Source organism: Oryzias latipes, chromosome 10 (assembly GCF_002234675.1).
Source record: "Oryzias latipes chromosome 10, ASM223467v1".
NCBI lineage: Eukaryota > Metazoa > Chordata > Actinopteri > Beloniformes > Adrianichthyidae > Oryzias > Oryzias latipes.
Genome location: NC_019868.2, coordinates 364,211 through 375,620, shown reverse-complemented (window position 1 = coordinate 375,620; position 11,410 = coordinate 364,211). Strand labels below are relative to the sequence as shown.

The 11,410-nt window shown below is 41.7% G+C and overlaps 1 protein-coding gene across 12 annotated transcripts in view; it reads left to right on the top strand.

The window, feature by feature from the left end:
* Positions 1–1,052: 1,052 nt before the first annotated feature.
* The window catches only part of LOC101157197 (prominin-1-A), a 101,387-nt gene continuing 91,029 nt past the window's right edge, over positions 1,053–11,410 (top strand). For 4 of the 12 annotated variants that reach the window (XM_023959468.1, XM_020701719.2, XM_020701716.2 and 1 more), the window contains exon 1: positions 1,053–1,668. In XM_023959468.1, coding sequence (XP_023815236.1) covers positions 1,434–1,668 — 235 coding nt within the window. In that variant the 5' untranslated portion in view covers positions 1,053–1,433. The remainder of the gene's footprint in view (positions 1,669–11,410) is intronic. The other 8 variants (XM_023959470.1, XM_020701718.2, XM_020701717.2 and 5 more) reach the window with 5 other exon arrangements.

Genomic DNA, 11,410 nt, shown 5'->3' with positions numbered 1-11,410 from the left:
CATCCATCCATTTATCCATCCACCCATCCATCCATCCATCCATTTATCCATCCATCCATTTATCCATCTGTCCATCCATCCATCCATCCATTTATCCATCCGTCCGTCCATCCATCCATCCATCCATCCATCCATTTATCCATCCATCCATCCATCCATTTATCCATCTGTCCATCCATCCATCCGTCCATCCATCCATCCGTCCATCCATCCATCCATTTATCCATCTGTCCATCCATCCATCCATTTATCCATCTGTCCATCCATCCATCCATTTATCCATCCGTCCGTCCATCCATCAGTCCATCCATCCATCCATCCATCCATCCATCCATCCATCCATCCATTTATCCATCCATCCATCCATCCATCCATCCATCCATCCATCCATCCATCCATTTATCCATCCATCCATCCATCCATCCATCCATCCATCCATCCATCCATCCATCCATCCATCCATTTATCCATCTGTCCATCCATCCGTCCGTTTATCCATCCATCCATCCATCCATCCATCCATCCATCCATTTATCCATCTGTCCATCCATCCATCCATCCATCCATCCATCCATCCATCCATCCATCCATCCATCCATCCATCCATCCATCCATCCATCCATCCATCCATCCGTCCGTTTATCCATCCATCCATCCATCCGTCCGTTTATCCATCCATCCATCCATTTATCCATCTGTCCATCCATCCATCCGTCCATCCATTTATCCATCCATCCATCCATCCATCCATCCATCATCCATCTATCCATCCATCCATCCATCCATCCATCCATCCATCCATCCATCCATCCATCCATCCATCCATCCATCCATCCGTCCGTTTATCCATCCATCCATCCATCCATCCATCCATCCATTTATCCATCTTTCCATCCATCCATCCATCCATCCATCCATCCATTTATCCATCTTTCCATCCATCCATCCATCCATCCATCCATCCATCCATCCATCCATCCATCCATCCATCCATCCATCCATCCATCCATCCATCCATCCATCCATCCATCCACATGTGCTCGTCTCTCCAGCAGGAGGAGCGCGTCTCTGTGTACCAGTGCTTCGAGCTCACGCTTGGCTGCGCGCGGCCGTCATTTAGCGCATCCCCGTGCTGCTCAGCGATGCCGTTGGAGAGGACGGGACGCGCACGCATATCTCGGTGACACGGAACCGCACGGAGCGCATGGAGAGCTGAGAACGGGGAAGAGCAGCAGGTTTCCGCGGGAAACATGTCCACAGCGGGCCGCTTCGAGCTCAGCAGCCCGTTAGGAGCCGCGCTTTACCCACTGGAAGACTTGTTTTAGGAAAAGCACCGCGTCTTTGCGTCCGCTTCAGCGCGATAAGCAGCACAAGACAAGTCACAGTCCGGTTTTCTCGCCCCCCGGATTTCGGTCCAGTTCTTCCCTGGCAGCATGTTGGAGATCGGGACTCTGCTGCTGCTGCTGCTGTCGGTGTTTTCTGCGTCCGGTGAACTCCAGCAGGAGACGGAGCAACGGAGGCTTCCACCCCCGGGAAAGTTGGATTTCGGTTATGTGCCTGCGGGAGTTTACGAGACTCTGGCCCATTATGAGCCGGGACCCATCGGGATTCTGTTCCACTTGGTGCAAAGCTTCCTGCGCGCAGTGCAGCCCAACGCTTTCCCTCACGGTAAGACGGTGTGACGGTGGGCTGCGTTCAGCATCAACCCGCAGACTGAACGGGGCGTGATGGGGGGGCTGAGCATCCTCACTTAGAGCCCACTTTACCCCTTTTTAAAGAAAAACAGGCGTGCAGTTTACAGTTTCTGTAAACTATCACCATGAGAAAACCCACACTTGCTATGTGTGCACCCCGCGCATGCATGCGCCGCGCGCGGCTGGTAGAGCGCAAAGGTGAGGGCGGGAAGGTATTTTCTCGTTTCCATATTTGAAGTTTGGTGTGCGTCAGTCTTTGGTTTGCGTTTACGCGCCGGAACGGAAGGGCTCGCCCGCCGGGCCTTTACGCACACGCTCATGCTGAACCGGGTGAGGTAATTGGGCTCCGGATCCTGAAGGCACGCGGATCCTCTGGGCTTCACAGGCTGCGTCCACGCGCGTCGGGACGTTTTGCAGATAAGTAGCCCTCTGAGTCACCTTGTTAATCCCATAAACCCGTGCGCCATATGTTGTTGGTCTTTTAGTTTGCAGTTTGCTATGAGCTCCTAGACTAATACCGTGGAGCAGACAGACTCCTGCTTAATGAGCATTTCCAATCACAGAGGGCCATGTAAGTCAGATGTTTATGTCAAACTACTGTCCAACAATCTTTCATTGGTTTGGTCTTTTTGGATTTCTTATCATTGCCTTTTTAAATGATTTAACTTAAACTATACGTTACCACCCGCTCTAATAACATAGTTTATAGAAGACCAAATGACACAGAACTCCACTTCCTGGGGTCTTAAGATTTGTAGACCCTTGCTTTGTTTCCTCTACAGTTGGACCTCTGTCTTTTGTAGCAGGACTGGTGATCATTTATGTTCTGATCAGAGTTTGTCATGTCACAGTGCTTATCAAACTACACAGTCTAAGCAAAGACAATCTGGAAAATAAGCAAAGCACACCAAGAGCATTGCCTTACATATGATGCCATTGCTGCAGTTAGTCAGGCCTCAGCACCATGGCTGTTTGGATGATGCTTTCACAGCATGCCTTTTCAATAAAAACGTGTCTACATTTGTGATTTGCTTGAGCTCTAGTCTGATGTTGAATATGAATCCATTCACCTTCGGCCTGCAGGTCAGTGTTTCATCCATGTTACCCTTTAAAAAGTGTGCTCTATCAGTAGAACTGGAGAGCCACCACCAGGGATGTAAATCAGAGGAAGGTAAATGTTCGTTTTAAAGAGTCATTTGCAAAACCGAACCTTCCTTCCAGAGTGTACCTCGGCTTTGCCCAACAGTGGGTGGGATAGGCCCCAGCATTTCTGTGACTAAAGGGAGAAAGCAGGTTTGAAGAATGGTTGGATGGCTCACAAAACACTGGGACAAATTCACCTCAAGCTCTACTTACTGCAAACCAATTTGCTGTCAATATGAAGAACTGTAATTGGAATATGGCCAAAGGATTGTTTTCAAATATCCTACTTTTAAAGTGTGTTCAGGTGGAAACCAGCTGTCTTACCACAGCCGTCTGATCTGATCACCACACAGCTTTCTAATCACTGGGAAAGGTTTCTGGGTTTGGTTTGGTTTGCTCCAGGGTTTGTTTCCTCTGATCTTCTCTCAGGTGGTTTGGTCCAAAATTGCTGTAACTGGAAGCAAACTAGTCTAGGTCAGGTGGTAAAATTCAGCGTTGCCACTCATCTGAACTGAGTGCACAGCAGTCTTAATATACAGTGGGATAGTTCTGACTTATATTTGATCTTCTAGCCGCAGCTGTTTGTGTGTATACCCAATACTGAAGTCCTGACTGCATTCAAACTTTACTAGTTATGACAGAGCCAAAGTCATATGAGGTTTAAAGCATACATATATATTACTGGGTAGGCCTTTGTGTATTTGCTGCTATACACAGTGACGTGAGCGCAGACGCCACTGCTATGCATTGAGTCACGTCAACAGAACTGCTGTTCCAGTTTGGGACAGACAGACACAAAAAACAAACTCCTTCATTTCTTAACTGATTTTCACCAAACAGCTCGAATTAAAGCTTGGAAAATAATTGATCTCATGGTATATTTAAATATTTACCATGTCTAAAGAATAATCTGTGAATAGTGCATGAACTGTGTCTTCTAGTGTTACCAACACTTTGCTGTCAAATGAACAGCTTCAATGACAATAAAAGCAAATCTAATCTAATCTTCTAAATATCAGTGATTTTTGATTTCTGTCTGTATGCCAGAACAAGTGTAGCTGAGCTTGTAAATGCACCCAAACCCAGAAAGGAGGGGGGCTGAAGAAGGTCAATAGCATGAATGGCTGACAAACTTGACAAAGTGAGGAAAACACCTCAAAGAACTGTACAAAGAAAAAAACTACCTGTGTGGTAGACACATACAAATACAATTAGGTGAGCAACACCTTGTAAAATCTACTATAACAAAAATCAATAATAAGAAACTATAGCTGTTATTGTCTTTTATTATTTTTGCATTACATACATGGTAAATCCATCTCAATGCATTCAAAGATTACATTCAAATAGAGGATTTCATAGTCCTCTGAGAATATTAAGCTTGGTATTTTGTTGATGTTGTTTGTGCTTCTGCAGCAGTTATGTTTTTAGATGTGCATTATTATGCTGGTTGTAGGTGATGTTCTGCTTTCAACAGGATAGAGTGACTGCATCTGATGTTCGCTGGAGATGGAGCTCTTTCCAGAAGATATCCTCTAGATGTCTCACAAGATACTTCTTTGGAAGATCTCTTTACAATCCAACCTATAAAAACAAAACAAACAATGAAATTTATAAGACAAACTATGGCACAACTTCATAGAATGCTAGAAAAATAAGCATGGAAAAGAGTTTTTTTTAATTTTTGGTCCAATGACTGTTGACTTGTCAAAGACAATGCAGTTAATATGTTTGTGAAAATATTGCATCTTATGGAGTTTTATAGTAAGTTTGGGCGATGATGAATCTGTAGAACATTTGAGAGCAGGATATTGTCATAAAATGCATTTATATTTTATTTTTAATTTCATCTTAGAATCTTATGCAGTGGTCTCCAAGCTTTTTCAGACCACAAATCAGTCTGAACGGGGCCAAAGTTTGCTTTTGATATTTTTAAGCTTCTAATTTCTGAAAAATCTATTTCTCTAATTAAAATGGTAACCCTTGTGCTATCCGAGGCACTTTAACATTGGGAGTTGGGTCATCTAGACCCACTAGACAGTGCTCTGAACCTTTTTTCTTCAATGATTTGTGATCTTCACTGGTGTCCATGGATTACATGAAATCTTTCCACCTTTATCCACCTTTGTCATGGTAGGAAGAACACGTCAATGGAAGGAGGGGGGTCATCAAAGATAGCACAAGGGTAAAACAAGAAATTGAATCGGTTAGTTCAAAAGGGGCCCAAGTCCAAGAGTTTTTTTTTTCCGGGAAATGATTTTAATTGCATAGCTTAAAGGGAGGCTACACCAAATGATTCATACTTTACCCAGATTTGGCACCAGTTCATAGCTTACAAATGCTATTACATGAAGCACCTCACTTTTATCATTTCAGAGGACTAGCAAGCTAAAGTCTCTGGACTTGGGCCCTTCTTGAATTAAACAGGGGCGCTGCCATATTGGATAATTAGTGCTGCCATCTATGGGATAAAGCTAAACCCATGCAAGAGAGGCCCAAGTCCAGGAATTTGGACGTAATGCATTTTAAATGTCAAGTATAGTCAATCCATTACAACAGACTTGGGACTTTTTGCACATAACCAGATAGCTTTTCCCTTGAAGACTACAGAACATATAATATCTCTATTTTGAAAAATTGTGGACTTGGGCCCCTTTTGAACTAACTGATTCAATTTAGTTTAAAAAAAATCTGAAAACAGTAGATTTTTTTATTTTTATTTTTTTTAACAGACGATGAGGAGTCCGTGAAGCAAAATTGTGGATTTGTAGAAGTTGGTTCTTAATTATAAAAATTGAATAAAAGAAGCAATACAGTTTTTTTTCAAAGAATACCATTATAACATTTAGAACTCAACCCAGGCTTAGATCATCTTTCGGGGTAAAAACATTTATCATGTTTTTTTTTTACATAAATGCTGAATCATCATGTATTTTTTTTAACACAGAGGAACATTTATTGTGCTAAAGTTTCTTTGCTGCCTGCCTGATTCACCCTTAATCTCCCTTTTACAAGTTTCCACAAATCAGAAACAACTTTGTTTGATGGAATCTTCTTTCTTTAAAATGTTTGCTGCTGGTTTAAACGTAGACTTTGTGATGAAGATGAAGACGTCAGAGTGGATGCTAACAACCGGATGTTAACTTTACCTGCAACCAATGTTTAAGGTATGACATGGATAAATAAAGCAAAATAAAATGATACAATCATCATTAAACTGGTATTTTCTAAGTATAATAATAAACATGAATCCACCATGTCTGCATCTTTATTATCTGCATGTGTGAAACAATCAATAGTCAGTCGCTGCATTTTAGGCAGAGCAGCTTCTTGTCCGTGAGAACAACTGTCTCCATAAATCCGTCTTTGGAGGAAAACTCCAGGTTTTGTCTGTAAACAGCACCTTTATGTTTCTTTGTAGGTGAAGGTTCTTCTTCAGTTTCCCCACTGACTCTTTTCTTCCTCAAGACGAAAAGAGTGTTTTATTGTTTGGTTTTATTACCTTTTATCTTTGGCCCGGCGGTTAAGACCCACTGATCTTATGAACTCCACAGCACCACCCATCTGATCAAAGAACAGATTGAACTTGACTTCTTGACAGCTGTTGCCAATTTCAACCTGCTATATATTATATGATATCACAATGTTGAAAACAAGTTCAATACAATAAGCTTGAGTCTGAATTTTCTCCTGACCCAATATGAGGGTCAAATTGGCGTCAGACTTCTCTCTTTTGACGTGCATCATGTTTGCTGCTCAGCACCTGTCCAGAAATGTGCTTGGCGGCTTGATGCCCCAGACGCGTGTGGGAGGAGCTACCACTAAATGTTTCTGCTACAAGGAGCGCTGTCTGTGTATATGTCATTACAATGCATGGAAGACACGGAGGATGTCTGGAGATCAGACTTATTTCTGGTAAAAAGCTGCATGAGATGTTTCAGAGTGTCTCCTGATCTTCACTCCTACTGCAGAAGCTCGGTCTGAATCACAGCCGCTTTCCGCCGCTACGTCCATGTCTCTGTGACCCAGTTTGATTACTTATTGCTTTCCCACATTAGTCCGAGGGGGGAGATTTTATTATTGTGTTGATTAGAATAAGAAAAATATAGTGAGGTTTAGGAGACTGCCTTCCCATCCCACACTGGCTCTCTGTCTGCCGGTCAGCCAGTCCCCCAGGAGCCAGCCTAGCGGGTGCGATAGCTTCAGCAACTCCGGCCCCTCCAGCAGGCTCTGGGGGCCAGTGAAGCTTGCTAGCTCTGGCGGCCCCTGTCTGGCTGGCAGACGGAGAGCCGTACGGGTGCCAGTGTAGCGGCCGTGACCACTCCAGCTTCATGGGGGCTGCAACAGGCCAGAGAACCTTTCCGGGGCGTCCCCCTTCTTCATCCAACATTATCCGGGACAGTCTCCGGCACCCGCTTGGCCCCAGCGGGTTAAGAAAATGGATGGAAGTTTAGGACGAGTGGATTTATATCCTCCGCATGCCAAATGGCGATGCTGAAATCACACTGCTGCCAGACCAACGCACCGCGCCCGACGTTTGAATGGCGCTGCAGGACCTTAGATTGCGTCTAAACTTTGACTTAACATTGAAAGCCGAATGGCTTCCGGTGTGAATGCAGCTTGATATTAAGGCTAAATCAGGCTAGAATATTTCAGATAAATGACAGTGTATCTGTATTAGATGAGACAAAGGCTGAAATCAAACAAGAAGGCAAATCGCAGCAAAAACAGCAATTTGTCTCAATATTGTCACACTGAAGTTTTAGACAAAACAACAGATGTAACTGAAGAATTCCACTGACTGACTGAAGTGTATCTAAAGGTTATAGGGGTTTGATTTTTGTTTAGGATATGTGCATCTTTGTCGTTTTTAAAATCTTTGTGAGAAGCTTTTTGTCTAAAGCGCTTCAAAAACAAGAAAGGTTTTCTAATTGAACTTTGCTCTGACTTGATATGAGTAGCACTATTGTGTTTCTTTAGTAAAAACCTGATCACAGAGGGACAAATCTGCCGCCTGAATTTTATTTTATTTTTGTGACTTTTTGGGGAATAAGGTTGCAGTAAAGCATCATCAGCCCTGAATCATCTAAAACCTCTGGAGAATTGGATGATGTTAGCTACCAAAGCGATGCGGATCCTGGTACGCTCTCATTAGTGACTTTGTTTTTTCACATCAAGAAAACAGCTCTTCTGTGAAATCCAAACCTCCAAGGAGCGCAGAGAGTCTGGCAGAGTTCCAGGAAGGTTTCTTTTGCCAGTTGTCAGCTCAGAGTGTCGACTTTTGCATCTTTGGTTCTTTTTGTGACTTGCTCATTAGGATCAAAGATAAAAAATACACTTGTGCTTACAGCACTGGCTCTGCAGCAATGTTGAGTGAGGAACACACAGACATTACAGAAACACAACACCTCCAAAGATTTAGATGCCAGGAAGATGAAGGGATTGAAGCTCTCAGTGCTTTAGCCTTTTAGGTGATTCAGATTCACTGGAACATGTCAGGTCCAAACTAACGCTGTTCAAGCGTCCCACAGAACAGCTGGGGACATGCCGGCTATCATGGGACTCTGTGCTTTTGCTCCATTTCACACTCTTTATGTCTCAATGAATTAGTTGGCATGTTGACAGTGAAGGTGATCCAAACTGCCCCCCCATCACATTTCTGGGGTTATCGCAAAAAGAGAAAGACAGAAAGATAGAACTTTTTCTCGATAGAAAAATTAATCTATTGTGATAGAATTTGGTTTTGAAGGGTCTGAAATTAACACTTGTTAGTTTCGAGCATTTTCTCCTCTTTGTTGAGTAAAAGTTGGAGGGTTAGTCGCCACATTGTGAGTAAATGTTTGTTTCAAATTATTCCTGATTATCAGGTCTCCTTTTGGTGAATTTCTATTGTCCTCTCCCCCTTTACCTTCTGAACATGAGACCCCTCCACCCCCTATGAATGGCAGCGGAACATTCAGTGATTTTCATCAGGATCTGGTCAGATTTGGAGGAGAAACGCACTGGAGCTGGACTCACAGCAGCAACAGAAAGTTTACTGAAAGTGTAGATTTGGAGACAGGGCTGTTGCTTAGCATGCTGCTACGATGCTACGATGCTACGATGCTATGCTAACGAGCTGTTCCATGTATGTAAACACGGACCGGTTTAAATGGAACCGCTCGCTTTCTGCGCTGTCCTGGATAAAATTTAAGTTTTAACAGTGAATCCCCAAAATATCTCTCCTAAAACATCAATACAAGTTTGAAACAAATATTGTTGAAATAATACAAATAAAAATTAGCACCAAAAAAGGACAATAAACAATAGGATGGATTGGAATAAAATTATTTTAGGCTGAAGGCACCCACCTCTCTGACAGGAGATCATACAAAAGGGGCGGGGCTTTGGAATATGTAGGAGGGCCAAAAGAAGAAGAAGAAGAAGGAAGGACGGGCTATGACTAGGAGTGTAATGCTGCAGTTTGTTAGAGATCTCTCAGGTATGGTAACATTTGAACAGATTTTGTGCCATTATAAAATAAGATAAAGACTATCCCAGTTACATAAAGTCGGACAATATTTTCACAGACCGTACTTAAAGACGTGGCTGATAAATACAAGAGTAGGGCAGTAATAAAAATGCTTAAAAAATGTGTGTGTGTGTGTGTATAGATATAGATATACATATATAACAATAATCAAAAACTGTTTTCAGGCTGTTGTTTTGTTTTGTTATGATTGAATATAAAATGTGATCATCTGGAAGCAGAATTAGAAAATCTCTCGTACATTTGTCCTTGTTTTCTCAGCATATTTAAATTGGAGTTTACAGTTAGATGGCAATAAAGATGTGTTCATACCATCTATAAATTACTTTTATGCAATTTCATTTTATTAAAAAAAACAAAAATTGAATAAAGTTCAAAAAGTAAAACGCCTAAATTATTTCTGAAGGTCAGAAATACACTATTACAATTTATTGTTTGCTAAATTGTAATAGTGTTACAATTTGGCCAGTAAAAATTATATATATGGCCAGTAGATTTCTTAATCTACCTGCCAATTCTGTTTTATTTATGTTTTCTTTTGAATCTGGAAAGCTTTTGTTTTAATTTTCAGTTTTATTTTGTAATATACATGCATACACTTAGTTCTCTGATAAAACGTCATCATGTTCCTTTAGTGCGTCTGTTATGTTTAAAGTCTGAGAGGAGATAAATATTTCAAGATGCTGATTATGACAAATTTCTCTTATGAGAACAGAGCATTCAAATTTGACAATATATAGTTATTTGGTTTATTTTCTTATAATTATCATTATCGCCTGAATTGAAAAACTATATCATGATGTAAAATAAAAAATCGATATCACCCAGCCCTCGTGTCAGTTTAAAACTGGATATCATTGCTCATGCTGTCATGTCTCATGAAGAAAAAATAAATTCATGGTACGGTAAACTTTCCTGGACAGAGCTGTCATAAAATCTTGTTTATGTTTTTTGGTAAACACTTTGGGTTCTCAGCTTGTGTTTCAGAAACCTTCAGTCTGTCATCACTGAACTGTCATTAACAGTCGGTACTTCTGCCTTAAGCTCACACTACTAAACAAAATCAAATAGGCCAGATTTTGTACCTACAAACTCCTATTACAGCTTTATTAAACAAAAAAAGCACCACCCTTGAGTGGCAGTGGATTAGACAGCATTTAGATGTGTTAGCCTTTTATAGCGGAGGTGAAAATGTCAGGCATGTCATGACTTAGCACAGCATTTGCCATGTTTAACAATACAGAGTGTGATTGTGATGACATTTATTCAGAAGTGTGTAGCAGTAACCTCTCTGCTATGTCATGCAGGCTGGTCTTCAGTAAGACTGATGGACTGCAACAGAGACTGAAGAAGAGTGGGAATTTCTACAGCTACTCCATCAAAGTGCACTTTATTAAGGTTTCTTTACTGGTATAGCTGAAACATGTCTGTATACATTCTCATTCATCCATGGTTCATTCACATTCAATGGAGAATTGAGAAAGCCTCTTGGAGAACAGGCAACTGCTTTTTTGCCTACTGCTTCTATATCATTGTTTAAAGTAACATTTTCTTGGCCACTTGGAAGTTGCCCCTGGACCGCATGTGGCCTGTTGTGGTTGAATATTTGAATATTTTTCCCTTCAGATGTCCTGAAAAATAAATGTATGTTTGTGTCTCTGAAGCTTCTGAGCTTCTTCTGGCTTATCTTTTAGTGTAAAACAGCTTGGAAGGTAAGAACGTGGATCTTCAGGACTCAGTAATGCAGAAATATTCACTGGTGTTTCAGCGACGTGACCGAATTCAAACAGCTGAATACTTCACACATTACTGTCAGCCTGAACAGGTCTCAATGCTCCCATCTCTTGGCCTCACAGATCAGTGATATGGCTGCTGTTAAAAGTTACAAGGCTGTATGAAAAAATAACTTGGAATTGTGTTTTGAAGGCCCAAAGTCAACTGCTCTGATGCATTACCAATGGTGTAGTTGTTAGTCGACAGTAACGGCAGAATTGCACTTTCTGAACCCACTGAATCCCAGCTGCTGTTTGGTAAATGCAGGCTA